The sequence below is a fragment of the Rhinatrema bivittatum genome, chromosome 1, assembly GCF_901001135.1.
Source record: "Rhinatrema bivittatum chromosome 1, aRhiBiv1.1, whole genome shotgun sequence".
In the NCBI taxonomy this organism is placed as follows: Eukaryota; Metazoa; Chordata; class Amphibia; order Gymnophiona; family Rhinatrematidae; genus Rhinatrema; species Rhinatrema bivittatum.
In genome coordinates, this window is record NC_042615.1 from 227,430,700 (window position 1) to 227,444,860 (window position 14,161).

The window sequence follows — 14,161 nt, forward strand, 5'->3', positions numbered from 1 at the left end:
GCATCCTTTCTCCAGTAGCAGTTAGTACAGGTAGCAAGTACCCAGCAAATCACATAAAATAGATAACTACTTCCTGTTACCCTGTTCTATCTAGGGATGGTGGCAAGATTCCTCTATTTTTATTTCTCAGGGGCCAGGTAGATCTCCTACCTCCTTTTTTTTTTTTTTTTTTTTTTTTTTGGGGGGGGGGGAGCAGATCTCTTGACACCCCTCCTCTTGGAGTGGGTGTGCAGGTCTCTTGCCCCCATTCTACACCACTGCCACCTTTTCTGTGGGGCAGCAGGTCTACTCTCCTATAAAATCCCCAATGTTTTCCCTAGAGTGGGTGACTGGTTTTCTGCAAGGGCATATTGTAACTCTGCTCATATTTTTGTCATGAGTCCCCCCCCTAGAAGTGGGTGCATAATAGAGCTGCTGAAACTGCTTATATCTAGGAGCCAGTTTAGCATGAGCTTGGTCCCCAAATGGGTTGCTGGATGTGATCAGTCCGGTGTATCCACTGCACGGTGGTCTAGAGGAGTTTATAAGAACAACCAGAAATCTTGTTCTGTAAAATATATTTTAAAAAATTAGTCTCAACATCAAATTTCAAATGGCTTTATCTTTTTTTGTATTTTCTCATTCCCTCTACGTACCCGGATCAGTCCAGACTCCTGTGTTTTGCGCCCCCCCCCCCCCCCCAGCAGATGGAGACAGAACAGTTCTCAAAACACTCTGCCTATATATAGGATGTTGCCACCTACAGTCCAGCAGTATTACTCTGTCTCCAGCAGATGGTGGAGGTGCAAAACCTACAGTCTGGTTTTAGTAAGATAGTTCTTTATAAGAAAAAAAAGAGACTGGAATTTAATTTATTTTTGTTGCCTGAATAAGTTTTTCCTTAAAAAAAAAAAAAAAAAAAAAAAAAAAGACAAAGCCAGAAAGGAAAGAAGAGGGAGTTCTCTTCTCTGCAGCCTTTGGAGCCTCCCAGGGGGTTGGCAGGTTCCGAGGGGGCCATCCCCCTGGCAGTGTGAGCCAGGGTTGAGGACCTCTGTGTCTGCTCTGAACCCTCCCTAGCTTTCGGGTGATACCGGGGAGCCCAGCTCACTCACTCGAGGAGGCAGAAGACCCAGGAAGACAAACAGGTTTAAAAAAAAAAAAAAGTTTCCTGTTCTTAGCAGCAGAGTGCCCGGGTCTCCCTCCGTTGTTGGGCTGCGCTAGGGGCAGGTTTGTTTTCCCTTCACAGTGTCGTCTTTTTTTTTTCTCTTCACTTTGGTTTGCCTCCCTGATGGGGAGGGGACGTTCTTTACTGCCGGCAGCGCCATTTTTCATGCCACACCGCGAGTTAGCAGGGCTCGGGCATCCTCAGCTGCAACCAGGGCTTCCATTCCCACTCAGCACGGGAACGGTGGCCAATTTCTAAAATTTTTCACGCGATGGAGCTTGCCGAGATGGGGAATTTTCCCACACGCTTGTCGCCCCATTTTCTGGCTCCTATGGGGAGCAAGTGGGCAGAAAAGGTGGCCAGTGAGGAGAAACAAGATACTGAGATTTTATAATTTGTACAAAGCATTTAAAGCCCACAAAGCTGCCAAGAGGGGGACAGGAGCTGCCTCACTATCCTCTACAGCATGTGTTCCCAAGCGGCCTCTGCTTCCAGCATAGAGCTCACTTCGGTCCCTATGTTCCTCCACAGTTCTTTCCAACCCGTCTGGATAGCGAGGCCTCCTCAACGGTTTCTGACCCGGCTGATATAAATTGGGGGGCCAAGCCCCTGTTGGGGGTGGTTCCTGACGACGACTCGGAACATGTTAACCCTCATGGAATGCTTGGAGGTGACCTCTTTCCCACTGATTTTGGAGAAATTAGGTTTTGAGGTACCTAAGGAGGATTCCTGTTTGGGAAACGTTGAGCCGGTCAGGCTGGTAAGCCTGGGTTTGATGCAGTCTTTTCATTTTCTTTTGTCTGTCACTGATTTGCTGTCCCGGGTATGGGACACCCCTGATTTAAGGTTGAAGGTCAGTAAGGCCATGGTTGGACGGTATCGCCCTGCCCACAAGAACATTGGACCTCTTAAAAGTGCCTAAGGTGTACGCGACGATGTCTGTGGTTTCCAAAAAAAAAGGGAAGAAACAACAATCAAGTAACGGGATCTGCAGGACTGTAAGCTTAAAGTGCAGCTTAAGCACACAGGGCTTCGCTGGGCCTAATATCTTCAGAATCTTATTTCTCTTTCTCAGGAACAAGCCGCTCAGGCAGGACATCGGGGGTTGTCAGGTCCTGAGAGGACCATCCCTCGCTAGTGTTGAGGCAGCTGCAAGACAGGGTCGAGGGCCCTATTATATCTTTTTGTCAGCTCTGGGTGTGACACCAGGGAGACCGGTTCACTCCACCCTGCAGGATCAGCACCTTGGAGGGAACCACAGTGGCGTGCAGTGCGGGTGCCTTGTTTAAACTTAGGTAATACTCACTGAGGGTAAATCATTCAATAGGTTCTCTATACCTTTACAGTAACACCCACATTAGAGAACACACAATTCTTGTAACACATTACACATCCATTTGTGCAAACATTTTTTATTAATGAGACCACATAATAAAAATCCTAACTAGACAATAAATACTGACTAGCTCATACACTCATTCACAACCATACCATTCAACCACAACCACTAAAACATATATTATATAATGCCCCCAAACATTTAGTTACATATTCATCCATTAAACAAGAATGTATATGGAATTACAATTCAAAATTGCAATAAGACACTAAATTGTAAACAATATCCTAAATGAATCAGCACTGTCCAATGGACTAATCCGACAAGGGATCCTGGTTTCACCCGAAAACTGCGGGCTTCTTCAGGGAAATTCTTGCCAAAACTGTACTCGCCAACAATTCCACTTAAAACAACAAACAATACAATTAAAATATCTGCTCAAGAACCACACCAACATTCTATATCCCATTCAAACCTTAAGCCTTACCTTCCACAATGTCCATACATTCACACTGCTGAAACCCTTAAATTCTCAGGTCTCCCAATAAATTTCATCTCTTCAAAGAATATTTAAACATATTGAAAGAATGTTTCATAGGTAGTATTTCAAACCATTACTTCCAGTCGCAGAAACTGCAACCAAAAAGAATATTATCTATTTAAAATGACCAAAGAGAATCAACACTCATACCTGAGCAAACGCCGAACAGATCACGTACTCGCGTCAAGAAACACGAACGGACGAGATCAACCCACAGGTAGTGACAAAACACCAACTATCCCCACACTTTAGCTATAGGGTGATCTCATTAAACCATTAGCATCAATCTACCCATTCCATCAAATTAACACCAACAAGGGAAAACAGACTCAAATGTGCAACCCAAATCGCTATCCACTGACTTAATCAAAGGAAGGCTGTCCATTCAATCGGGCCATTAAGTCCATGGGGGGGAACTCGTGTTCCATTCATAAATAAATCTTTGTTCAACACGTCTTAAAATTAAAGATAGATCACCCCCCAGCTCTAAACCCACTTTTTTGACCACAAAAAACTTCAATTGCTCCACCCCATGTTTTTCATCCATCCAATGTATGACTAAAGGAGCATTCTTCTTGCACATTCTGATCCTGCTTTTGTGTTTAATGATACGTGTCCTTACAGACCTTATAGTTTGTCCAATATATATTAATGAACATGGACATAAAATTGCATACATTACTCCTGCAGTATCACAAGTAAACAAATCTGGAAGTGTGTAAGGACGTTTCAAGTTAGAATGTTGAAACCTCTGTATAATCAATGCATGACGGCAAATTGAACAAGAACCGCACATTTGTTGACCATAAGTTACCCCCTCAACAACTTTTGTACCCCGTTGGTTCAAATTGTCCCACAAACTCCTACGTTTCTTGACCGGCCCATACGAGTTCTGAAGTGAGTCAATAGATGCCTTCAGGTTCCATGATTTCGCATGGAGACTCTGCAATTGGTCATTGCATACGTTCACGAGGACAAGTTCCTTCTGTCATTAGATCTAATCAAGGCATACTTGCACATTGACGCCCGTCCGGACTACCACAAGTTCTTACGGTTCTCTGTTCTGGACCCTCATTTTTCAATTTTAAGCCTTTCCCTTCGGCCTGGCTATGGTTCGTTCCCAGGACCTTTACTATGATCATGGTGGCGACGCACCTGACTAAGGAAGGTTTGTTTGTGCATACCTATCTGGACAATTGCCCTGTTTCGGATGAATTCTGTAGAATACTGTCTTTTGGCGGTGCACAGATTGCCTCATCTACTACAGTTTCTCGGTTGGGGGTTGTCATCCCTGTTAAATGCCACCTGAATCCTTCAGTTTTTGGAATTCCTGAGAGCTTTGTTCAGCACCCAGCGTTCCAGTCTTCCTCACAGAGGACTTCATTGTAAAGCTGCAAGGCCAGATTCTGGATTTGTTGTCCAAGAATCCTTCAATAGTAGGGGATGACTAGTGGATCCCTGTTTCCTTGACTTCCACTTTAGGGTTAGTGCCAGGGGTCGTTCTTCTGATTCCACTACAATCAGCATTGCTTTCCCATGGGAACCTAGTTTCTGAACGGTTCCACCTTCGCGTTACCCTACCGGACTTTGCTCGGTCCAGTCTCGACTGATGGCTACTCTCAGATCATTTGCATCATGGACTGCTCCTGGCAATACCTGTCTGGAGGGTAGTGTCCACGGTTGCCAGTCTCTCCACTTGGAGAACGTTCTGTCAAGACAAATCAGTACAGGGGCTATGGTCACTGAAGTTTCCAGTTGGTTGGTCAACCGTTGGGAAACTGTCTGGAATCCAGATGAGCTAGATTGGTGTTCCAAGCTCTCTGCCGCTTCTGCAGAGGAAATCTGTCAAAGGCCTATCGGACAATGCTACAACGGTGGTGTATGTCAATCACCAAGTAGAAACCAGGGGTCAGCCTGTGGTGGAAGCTCGTCCGTTACTTCACTGGGCCGACCAGCACTTAGTCAGCATCGCAGCGTCTCACATAGTCAGTGAGGACAATGTGCAGACAGACCTTCTCAGCCAGCATCGTATCGATCCCAGGGAATGGGAACGGATGGACGCAGACTTTCAACTCATATGTGACACATGGGGCAGGTCCAGCATGGTTCTCATGGCAACGTTTCGTAATGCCAAAGCCCCGTGTTTTTTATGGTAGTCGCAGAGAGACAGGAGCAGAAGGGGCAGATGCCCTGATTCTGCCCTGTCCATCCGACCGTTCTGCTGTATGTCTTCCCACCTTGGCTGCTGATCGGCAAAGTGCTCAGGCAATTAGAGATCCATCCAGTGGAGGTAATCTTGGTAGCTCTGGAAAGGCCAAGATGGCCATGGTTTGCTGACTTTCTAAATCTAGCGGTGGCGGGGCCATTGCAGTTTTCCAGTTTCTCATAGACCTGCTGCATCACGGACCCATTTGTTTGGAAGAAGTCTCTCGCTTCTGTCTAGCGGCATGGCTTTTGAAAGACAACGGTTAATTTGCAAAGGCTATTCTCCTTTGGAGTTGGGTTTCATTACGGACAGTGCTGCCTTTTCTGCCAAAAGTCTAGAGACTGGCGGAAGCTGGACGTTCGCTGAGCATTGCTCCGTTATCTGGAGGTTATGAATGAGTTTTGGGTGACTGATCATCTTTTTGTGCTGTGGAGTTGCCCCAAGCATGGTCATATGGCCGCCAAGACTACCATAACTCGCTGGCTTAACGAGGCTATTAGCGCAGCCTATCTACTTCATGGTAGATCTCTTCCTGTTGGTCTAAAGGCTCACTCTACTCGTTCGCAAGCGGCATCTTGGGCTGAATGTCAGATGGTTTCTCCGCAGGAGATTTGCAGAGTGGCTAAGTGGAAATCCTTGCATACATTTGCGAAGCATTACAGATTGGATGTCAAAGCGTTCAGTTTCAGGAGACTTTGGAGAAGGAGTGCTCCGAGCGGAGCTCTCTGGATCCCATCCCAGGTAAGGTAGCTCTGGTACATCCCAGGAGTCTGGACTGATCCAAGTACGTACAGGGAAAGGAAAATTTAGTTTCTTACCTGATAATTTTCATTCCTGTAGTACCACTGATCAGTCTAGAGTTCCGCCTGTCAGACATGGAAATCAGGGAGAGTCTGCTCGGTATTACTTGAATTCCTTTTCGGCTCTGCACAGAACTGGACTGCACTGTCCTCAAGTGGTTCTACAGGTTCAGTTCCCAGGAGGGTGTAGTGAACCAGTTGGTTCTGTTTTACATAAACATAAGAAATTGCCATGCTGGGTCAGACCAAGGGTCCAAGCCCAGCATCCTGTTTCCAACAGAGGCCAAAACCAGGCCACAAGAACCTGGCAATTACCCAAACACTGTATTATCTCTAATTTGTATATTGTAAACCGCTGTGAAGGCTAATGCCAATACGGCGGTATAAAAAATCTAATAAACTATAAGAAGAACCCATGCTACTGATGCAATTAATAGCAGTGGCTATTCCCTATGTACATTTGATTAATAGCCATTAATGGACTTCTCCTCCAAGAACTTATCCAAACCTTTTTTGAACCCAGCTACACTAAGTGCACTAACCACATCCTCTGGCAACAAATTCCAGAGCTTTATTGTGCATTGAGTGTGAGAATTTTCTCCTATTAGTCTTTTCCTTGTTAAAGTGTTATTGTACATAGTTAAGATGGTTTTGGGGATCCATTCTGCTTTGACATTAAGTAATACTGCCGGACTGTAGGAGGCACCATCCTATATATAGGCAGAGTTTGTTTTGAGAGCTGCTCTGTCTCCATCTGCTAGAGGGGGAGCAAAACCCAGGAGTTTGGACTGATCAGTGGTACTACAGGAACGAAAATTATCAGGTAAACTAATTTTCCTTTTTTCGACAACAATGGATTACTGTAATGGATTGATTGGACTACCAAATTACCAAATTCATGTCTTATAAGTTTTAGAAAATTCTGCAGGCAAGCTGGTGTTGGGTGGGAGACTGCATGATCATTTCTCGAGCAGCGAATATAGTTCTTCAAAATATTAAAAGCTATAGATAACATTTTAATGTGTGCACCTTATTACCAACTATGCTTATTAACATTCATGGTCCCACCAGCTGTTTATACTCTGGACTGCCTTTTGTTAGCTGTTTCTTCATTAAAAGATGCTCATTTAAAGGAAACTCATGAATAAGCCTTCTCCACCATTGGTCCATAGATGTGGAATAAGATCTGTAGTGAATTATGAAATAATATATCTGACTATACATTTTTGCAAGTAGTTGAAAACCTGGTTGTTCTATGAAGCATTTGACAGCATATAAGATGTTCTATGTTAATGTTGCAGCCTTGGCTATATTTGCTGTATCTTATTTGTTTTGTGTATTTGTCAATGATTTTTGTATTGTATTGTAATTTACCTAGAATACTTAGCTTAGAATATAAATGTTTTTAATTGAACACTATTTTTCCCCATCTGTGTTTCTTTATAGCTGCTGGATATAAAGGAGGTAGAAATGGTTGGGGCTGGTCGGGAGGCGAAGAGGAGGAGAAAGACTGTCGGTCAGTGCACAATTGGATATTTAAAAAGTTTCATCATTTGTAAAAATTCTCAAATCTTTTTGTTATTTTAAGGTGGAGTGTCTGCTTGAATCTGTGGAAGTAGTTACCTCTTCATCATAAATTGTATTAATTTGCATATTTGGGCTAGCATGGAATCTGTTTTCATTACCTCCGAAAACTGTTGTAGGAAGTTCAGAATGTCATTGATCTAACAGAAATGCACTTAGCTGTTTAGGTGCCTTATGCATATTGATTCTCTTATTTAATCTTATTAAAAGTATTTTTCAACTCCAATATCTCCATCACTGCCATAATTAGGTATTGCTCTTCCCACACTCCTGATAGGTATTTTTCATTTATGAGTATCTTTTATTTTATCCTACTGTGTTTTTGACTATCTATCAGATTTCCTATAAGCTGTCGTTCTGGTTTTCTACCTGTGTTCCTCTATACTCTTTGCATGGTTTCTTTTGTATTAAAAGGTGTACAAGGTGCATCTATATGCAGAACCTCAAAGAACATACTGAAATTTCTGAAAATGTACCTTTATCTTATACAAAGGTTGCCCTAAGTGCATATAGTACTTCTGAATGCATGAAGAGCCAGATTTTGAGGTTGTAGACCTGCCAAAAGGCAGACTGTCTTTTTTTCTAGATCCCTGTTGAATATAAGATCTACTCAGCGACTTCCTTTTACATTTCTTTTCAGCAGATACAGAAGTTGTAGAAAAGCAAGTCAAGGAAGAAACAGTAATAGAAAATGCTACTCCAGATTATGCTGCTGGTCTTGTTTCTACACAGGTGAGGATTTTATGGTGTGATTTACATCTGCATCTGCCTATATGTAATCTTTTTGACTTGGATTAGTCTTGGTCTTAGACTCTCACCCATGGACAAACTAGCTCCTGTGTGTATGCAGGAAGGGTAAGGGAATGTATTGCAAGGCAAATTGGAGGGCTTGAGATCACTCTTATGCATAGTCTCATTATGGAATATATCTTCTATGGATCTGACATCTCTTGGTTTGTTCATTTGCAGAAACTTGGTTCTTTGAATGAGACAGCACTTCCCTCTACTAGTTATTTACCTGCAACACCAAGCGTGGTGCCATCATCCTCCTATATTCCAAGCTCTGAGACGCAACAAGGTAAATAGCCAAATCATGCTGGTATTTAATCCTCATTGACGAGCATGTGTATGAGGTCTATATATAATAGCTGTCCATTAGATAAAGGTTGTTCCTTTTTCAGCCAGCCAGACCAGTCCAGACACATGGATTATGTTTCCTAGCCAGCAGATGGCAACAGAACAAAGGCTTGTTGACATCACCCCTTCTAAGGTCGCATGTGTCAGTCTGCCAGAATTCTGTTTCCAGCAGATAGCCGGCAAGCATTTCATGCTGTGACAGTCCTGGTTTAGGCCGAGTGAAGTGGAAGTTTCTGGATTGGACTTGCTCTTGATGTGATTAGTCGTGGGATTCCCTCCCTCAGAGGATCTGCTCCTGGGGTGACAGTTTCACTCCCTCCCCCAGTTGACTTTAGCCTTATGACTAGGTAGCTTCCTTTGGGACCTGGGTCTTTGCCTTTTTGGGCTTTGAGTAAGCCACCCTCCCCAAGTTCTTTGTCTTCTGTGGTCTCTCCGAGCGTTTGTGGTTTTCAGCTATTTTTCTCTTGCTGTTAGCTGTTTTTTGTTTGAAGAAAAATGGAAGGTTAGGAAATGTGAAGACAGAAAACCAAATATTTTGGGGTTACCTCCAGGTTTGGGCAGAAAACTTCTTTAGTTATGTCAGTGTTGCAAAAGCAAGGAAAGAGGCTCCCATTATGTGCTGCATGTGGCAGTCTGTCAGGAGGGGGAAATGATACAGAAGCTGCAAGGAGGAAACAGAGAGAACATGACTGGATGCCATGTTTTCCAGGGAAGGGGGGGGGGGGGTACATCAACAAAATTGCCAGGCCAACTTGTTCCTGCTGGTGGATTTGCTACTGCAGTGGCTATATTGTTTCTGCCTGAAAAACACAGATTTTGGACTGGAGGCTGCTGCCTTTGCTTCCTGTAGTAGTGGGCACAGCTGAATGGACTGCTTAGGGTAAAGCAGCTGGATGCTTCTCTGCTAGGCAGGATTTGATGCTGGCTGCTTTCTGATCGGCATTGTCAGCAGCATGAAATTTGCCCCATGCATGAGGCTTTTTTGCATGGACCTCAGCCCCAGGAACTCTGTAGGTATCTCTCATACGTTTTCCACCTGGCTCTGGGCATAAGATGTCCAGAATAGAGGTGGATGAGGATCAAGAGGAATGCTTGCACTTAAGAGAGCAAAGGACACTGTTAGTGAGAGAGAATTAGGGAAAGTATTTCCCAGAGGAGAGCAATTCGCCTGTTTCACAAAGAGGAATATGTTTCTCTCATTTTGCGGTAGCTATGGATTTTGAAAATAGCTGAAAAGGGGGAAGGTAACTCTTCTCCAGCGGATCAGATTATGGTCTGTTTGCAAAAGTCAGCTAAGGATTTTCCCCTCCATAAGCCCATCGGGTAACAAGACTCTCCAGCTTTCAGGGGACAAAACTCTTCCTCTGAGTGAGCATAAAAGGCAAAAATTATGAACACCAAGGTTGATGCAGTGGTTTATGGTGTCACTTGGAGGACCACTATTCCAGTGGAGAGTGGCACTTCCCTTAAAGATGTGCAGGACAGAAGAATTGAATGCCCTCAAGCTTGCTTTTTAAAGCATCTGACCTGGCTTTGCAGGTGGCAGTATGCTGGTCTACATTTATCTTGATGCATTTAGGAAAGCTGCTTGAAAGAAGTGGCTCAGATAGAGCTGCAGGAGGCCTTCTTGGCAGATGCTTACTATGATTTGGTTCTAACCATAGCTACGTCTGTGGCAACAAGGAATTTGTGGCTGTGCAAGTGGTCAGCAGATTCAGTCTCCAAAACTCAGCTGGTGAAAGTTTCCCTTTTTTAAAGGAGGTTTTCTTTTTGGTGAAGACCTGGAGAAGTTTGAAGTCCTTAGGGGAGTCGAAGATGCCTAGGTTACGGAAGATAAGCCTAAATGGTCTTCATGTTTTGACCCAATTAGGGTTATTTTTAGGATCCCAAGCAGAGGAGAGAAGGGAGGTCATCTTTCAACTAGCATTCCAGGCCTTATGGTGGGTTTCAGCACAATAAAAGGGGGACTAAAGACTCAGCTGGTGTTCAGTCCTCCCAATGAGGGTTTTGGAACCCAGTTTTTTATATAGCAAATAGGTCAGTTGTCTGCATTTTACTAAAGATGGGTACAGATTACTTCAGATCAATGGGTGCTAGTCATGATTAGCGAAGGTTACATTTTGGAGTTTTCTCACTCTATTTCATATATTTATGGTTTCCCCTTGTTCCATGTAAGAGGAGTGCAAGTCGCGTTCAGTCGCTGCCACCTCTTAGGAGCGGTGATTCTGGGTCTCTGCTCAGAGGTCAAGGAAAATGTTCTAAAGAAGGAGGGCATGTTTTGTCTCATATTGGATCTCAAGCATGTCAAGGCTCCGAGAGACCTAAAGATGGTAGTGGTAAGGCATGGGGAATTGCTAATGTCTCTGGACCTGTCAGAGGCCTATCTTCATATCCTGATAAAGATGGTAAAGTCCTCAGAAACCAAAATGGATCCTGGCTCTGCCCTTTGTTTTGGCCATGGCCTTGATGACCTTTACCAAAGTAATGGTGGTTGCAGTGGCTCTTTATCAAAGGTATTTTGGTTCATCCTTATCTGGATGATTGATTGGAGGCAAAGTCAGCTTGGGGGAAAGCAAGACTGTCATGGCCAGAATGGTTCAGCTTCTTCAGGAGCTGGCCTCAATGGTCAGTTTCCAAAAGAGCAAGTAATTCCATTTGACTTTGGCACATCTGGGAGCTGTCTTTTTTTTTTTTTTTTTCTTGTTTCAGCCGAAACTCTTATCTGGGGGGAGTGGTCTCTATCGGAGACGTGTTCTTGTTAGTGGAGAGCTAGTGATGAATTTGGCCTCTTGCAGCAAAGCCAAGGTAGCCAGGTTTTTCATTTGGAGAGCAAGAATCGTGGTTAGATGCTGTGATTCAGAAATGGCTGGAAAAGTCTTTTTGTATGTGTGTTCTCTGTGGCGCCTGGTGGGCAGAATATTGGAGAGGGTTTTGGAACATCAGGACCTGGTGATTCTTATGGCTTCGGATTGGCCAAGATACTCTTGGTACACAGATCTGGTGAGGATGTTGGAGGGTAATCCTCTGGTGTTTTTCTGTCTGTCTCAAGGTCTGCTAGTGCAGAGGATCCCTCTCCATTTTGTCTTATAGCAAGGCCCTTTAGTGGGCTCGTTTAACTAAAATGTGTAACTCCCAAGGAAAGTGTCTTTGTTCTTACCATATGAGAATCTGGAATTTGAGGTCTAGTGTTCAGAGTAGTCTTGCCCAGGAGGGCTTTAGTTCCATTAATTTTGGATTTTTTACAGGAGGGTTTGAATAAGGACTTGACCCTTAATTCTCTGAAGGTTCAAGAGGCAGCTATTGCCTTTTTTTCAGGGACCTTTTAGGGGACAGTTTTAGCTGCCCATCTAGACATTTCTTAATTCTTTAAGGCAGTTAGGCATCTCCATTTTCTGGTTTGGAGATAGTTCCCTCCTAAGATTCTTCAATAGTCAGCAGTTGGAGTCTGGAAATGTCTGTCGAGCACCTCACTCTTAAGTTGGTATTTCTGATGGCAATTTGGTTCATAAACTGTTTGAGCTGCAAGTCTAGTCCCTCATAGCAGCAATGAGAGGAAGAAGGCACTTCAAATCTTGAGGCTGGTGTGACCAAAGGGGACAGTAGCATGGCCTGCAGAGTAATCCATACTTAAAAAGAGTGCTTAAAAGGGAGAATATCTGCACTCGACCTACAATCTTGTTAATTCTCTCGTGAGTCAAGTAAATGTGACCTATGTTGATATTGAAATCTAACACCCAGGTATTCAAGAGATAGATTTTACTCTTTGAAAAAGATCACCTAGCCCAAACTTTCTAACAGCTGGACAGTTCTATTGGAGGCTCTTGATACTTTCTTGAAAAGATTTGGACCTTATGAGCCAATTATCCACATAAGGGTGAACCATAATTCCTTCTTTCCTCAGACAAACAGCTACTACCACCATTAACCTGCTAAACATTTGGTTCTGTAGCTAACCCAAAGAGAAGGGATTTGAATTGAAAGTGTTAGGTCAGGATACAAAAATGCAGAAATCTGATGGTCCTCCTTTATCGGGATGTGTAAGTATCTCCAACAGATTCAGACAAGTGAGAAATTTGCCTTCCCAAACCTGACCAAGAACGGACTGGAAAGTCTTCATTCTTAAATGGGAGACATGAAGGTTGTTTACACCTTCAGATTGTGACTTGGTCTGTAAGCTTTCCTCTGGAACTACAAAATAGATGTAATAGCATTATAGAAGAACTGGAACCATTGCCTTAACATCTGTAGCCTCTGGAGCATAATCTGCACTGCCACTCTTGACAGCTGAGGTGCAAGAAGAAACCTTATATGCATTAGGGACAAGAGCAGTTAACTCTAGAGCAGAGCCATGCCGAATAAGCTCTAAGACTCACTGGTCTAAAGTTATCTGGGTCCACTTCTGGTAGAGCTGCTGCAGGTGGACACCTATAGGCAACACGAGAGCGTGAACCCTCCTGACTTCATTGGGAAGCTCTACTGGCCACAGAGGAGGCTGAGAAGTTATGAATTCCTTTTGTAGTTGGATAGGCTATTTGTGTTTGAAGGTCCTCACAAGGGTGAGACAGCTTCCAAAGCTACGTTAGCCAGATGGATTAGGGACACTGTCTTCTCAGCCTACATAAGCAAGAGTCGACTGGTTCCATCTTTTCTTCAACCCTCAACTCCTGAAGCATCTTAAAATGATGTCCCTCAAGCAACTGACCTAAAAATCAAGGCAGTTTCTTGCCAGCTGAATGATGTATCCAGAGAAAAAGATCCTGTTGAATTATATAGAGGATTAGAAAAACTCAATACCAAATATGCTGTAGGGTTAGATTGTTTACCTGTCCTCTTAAACTTGGATGTCATTCTCAAGATATGAGCAGTGAGCACAGATGGCTGTGACATGTTGGTTTATAAATTTTTAAGCTTGTAGGGTATTATAAGGCTAAAGTCCAACCCTCCCCTCCTCACTACTTCCAAAAAGAGCCACAGCTGTAACTCATCACTCTCAACACACCAGCCTAGTGGCCCAGAAATATAACTGAAAATCTGGCAGTTTGATCCCTCCATCTTCAGCAATTTAGAGAAGTTAGAATGCTTAACTCATGGAACCCTGCCATCCTAAAGGAAATTAATAAAAACAGAAGTAGGAATATTATGCATATGAAACAGGTGAAATAACCTAGGGAGAATTGCCATTTTTAATTAATCTGCTCCATCCAAGAAAGGGATAGTTTCTCTAGCTCATTAGTTCTAAATAGCAGAATTATATTCAGACTAGAAAAATCCCTAGGTATTTAAACCCAAAATGTACTTTCTTAAATCTGTTTAAACATTGTGGGGGGCGAAAGTTAGGGCCAAAATGTAATATCTCCGAATTGGTAAAATTAATCTGCTATTCTAAGAGTAAGCTATATGTAAGGTATCC

General features: G+C 43.4%; 1 protein-coding gene across 3 annotated transcripts in view; it reads left to right on the forward strand.

Moving 5' to 3' along the window:
- Positions 1-14,161, forward strand: part of NELFA (negative elongation factor complex member A) — a 101,480-nt gene that overhangs the window by 32,068 nt on the left and 55,251 nt on the right. For 2 of the 3 annotated variants that reach the window (XR_003854979.1, XM_029592433.1), the window contains exons 6-8: positions 7,477-7,546; positions 8,255-8,346; positions 8,584-8,692. Coding sequence is in view for 2 of the 3 variants with exons in the window: in XM_029592433.1 (XP_029448293.1) it covers positions 7,477-7,546; positions 8,255-8,346; positions 8,584-8,692 (271 nt within the window). In the remaining variant the exon portion in view is untranslated. The remainder of the gene's footprint in view (positions 1-7,476; positions 7,547-8,254; positions 8,347-8,583; positions 8,693-14,161) is intronic. The other variant, XM_029592442.1, reaches the window with a different exon arrangement.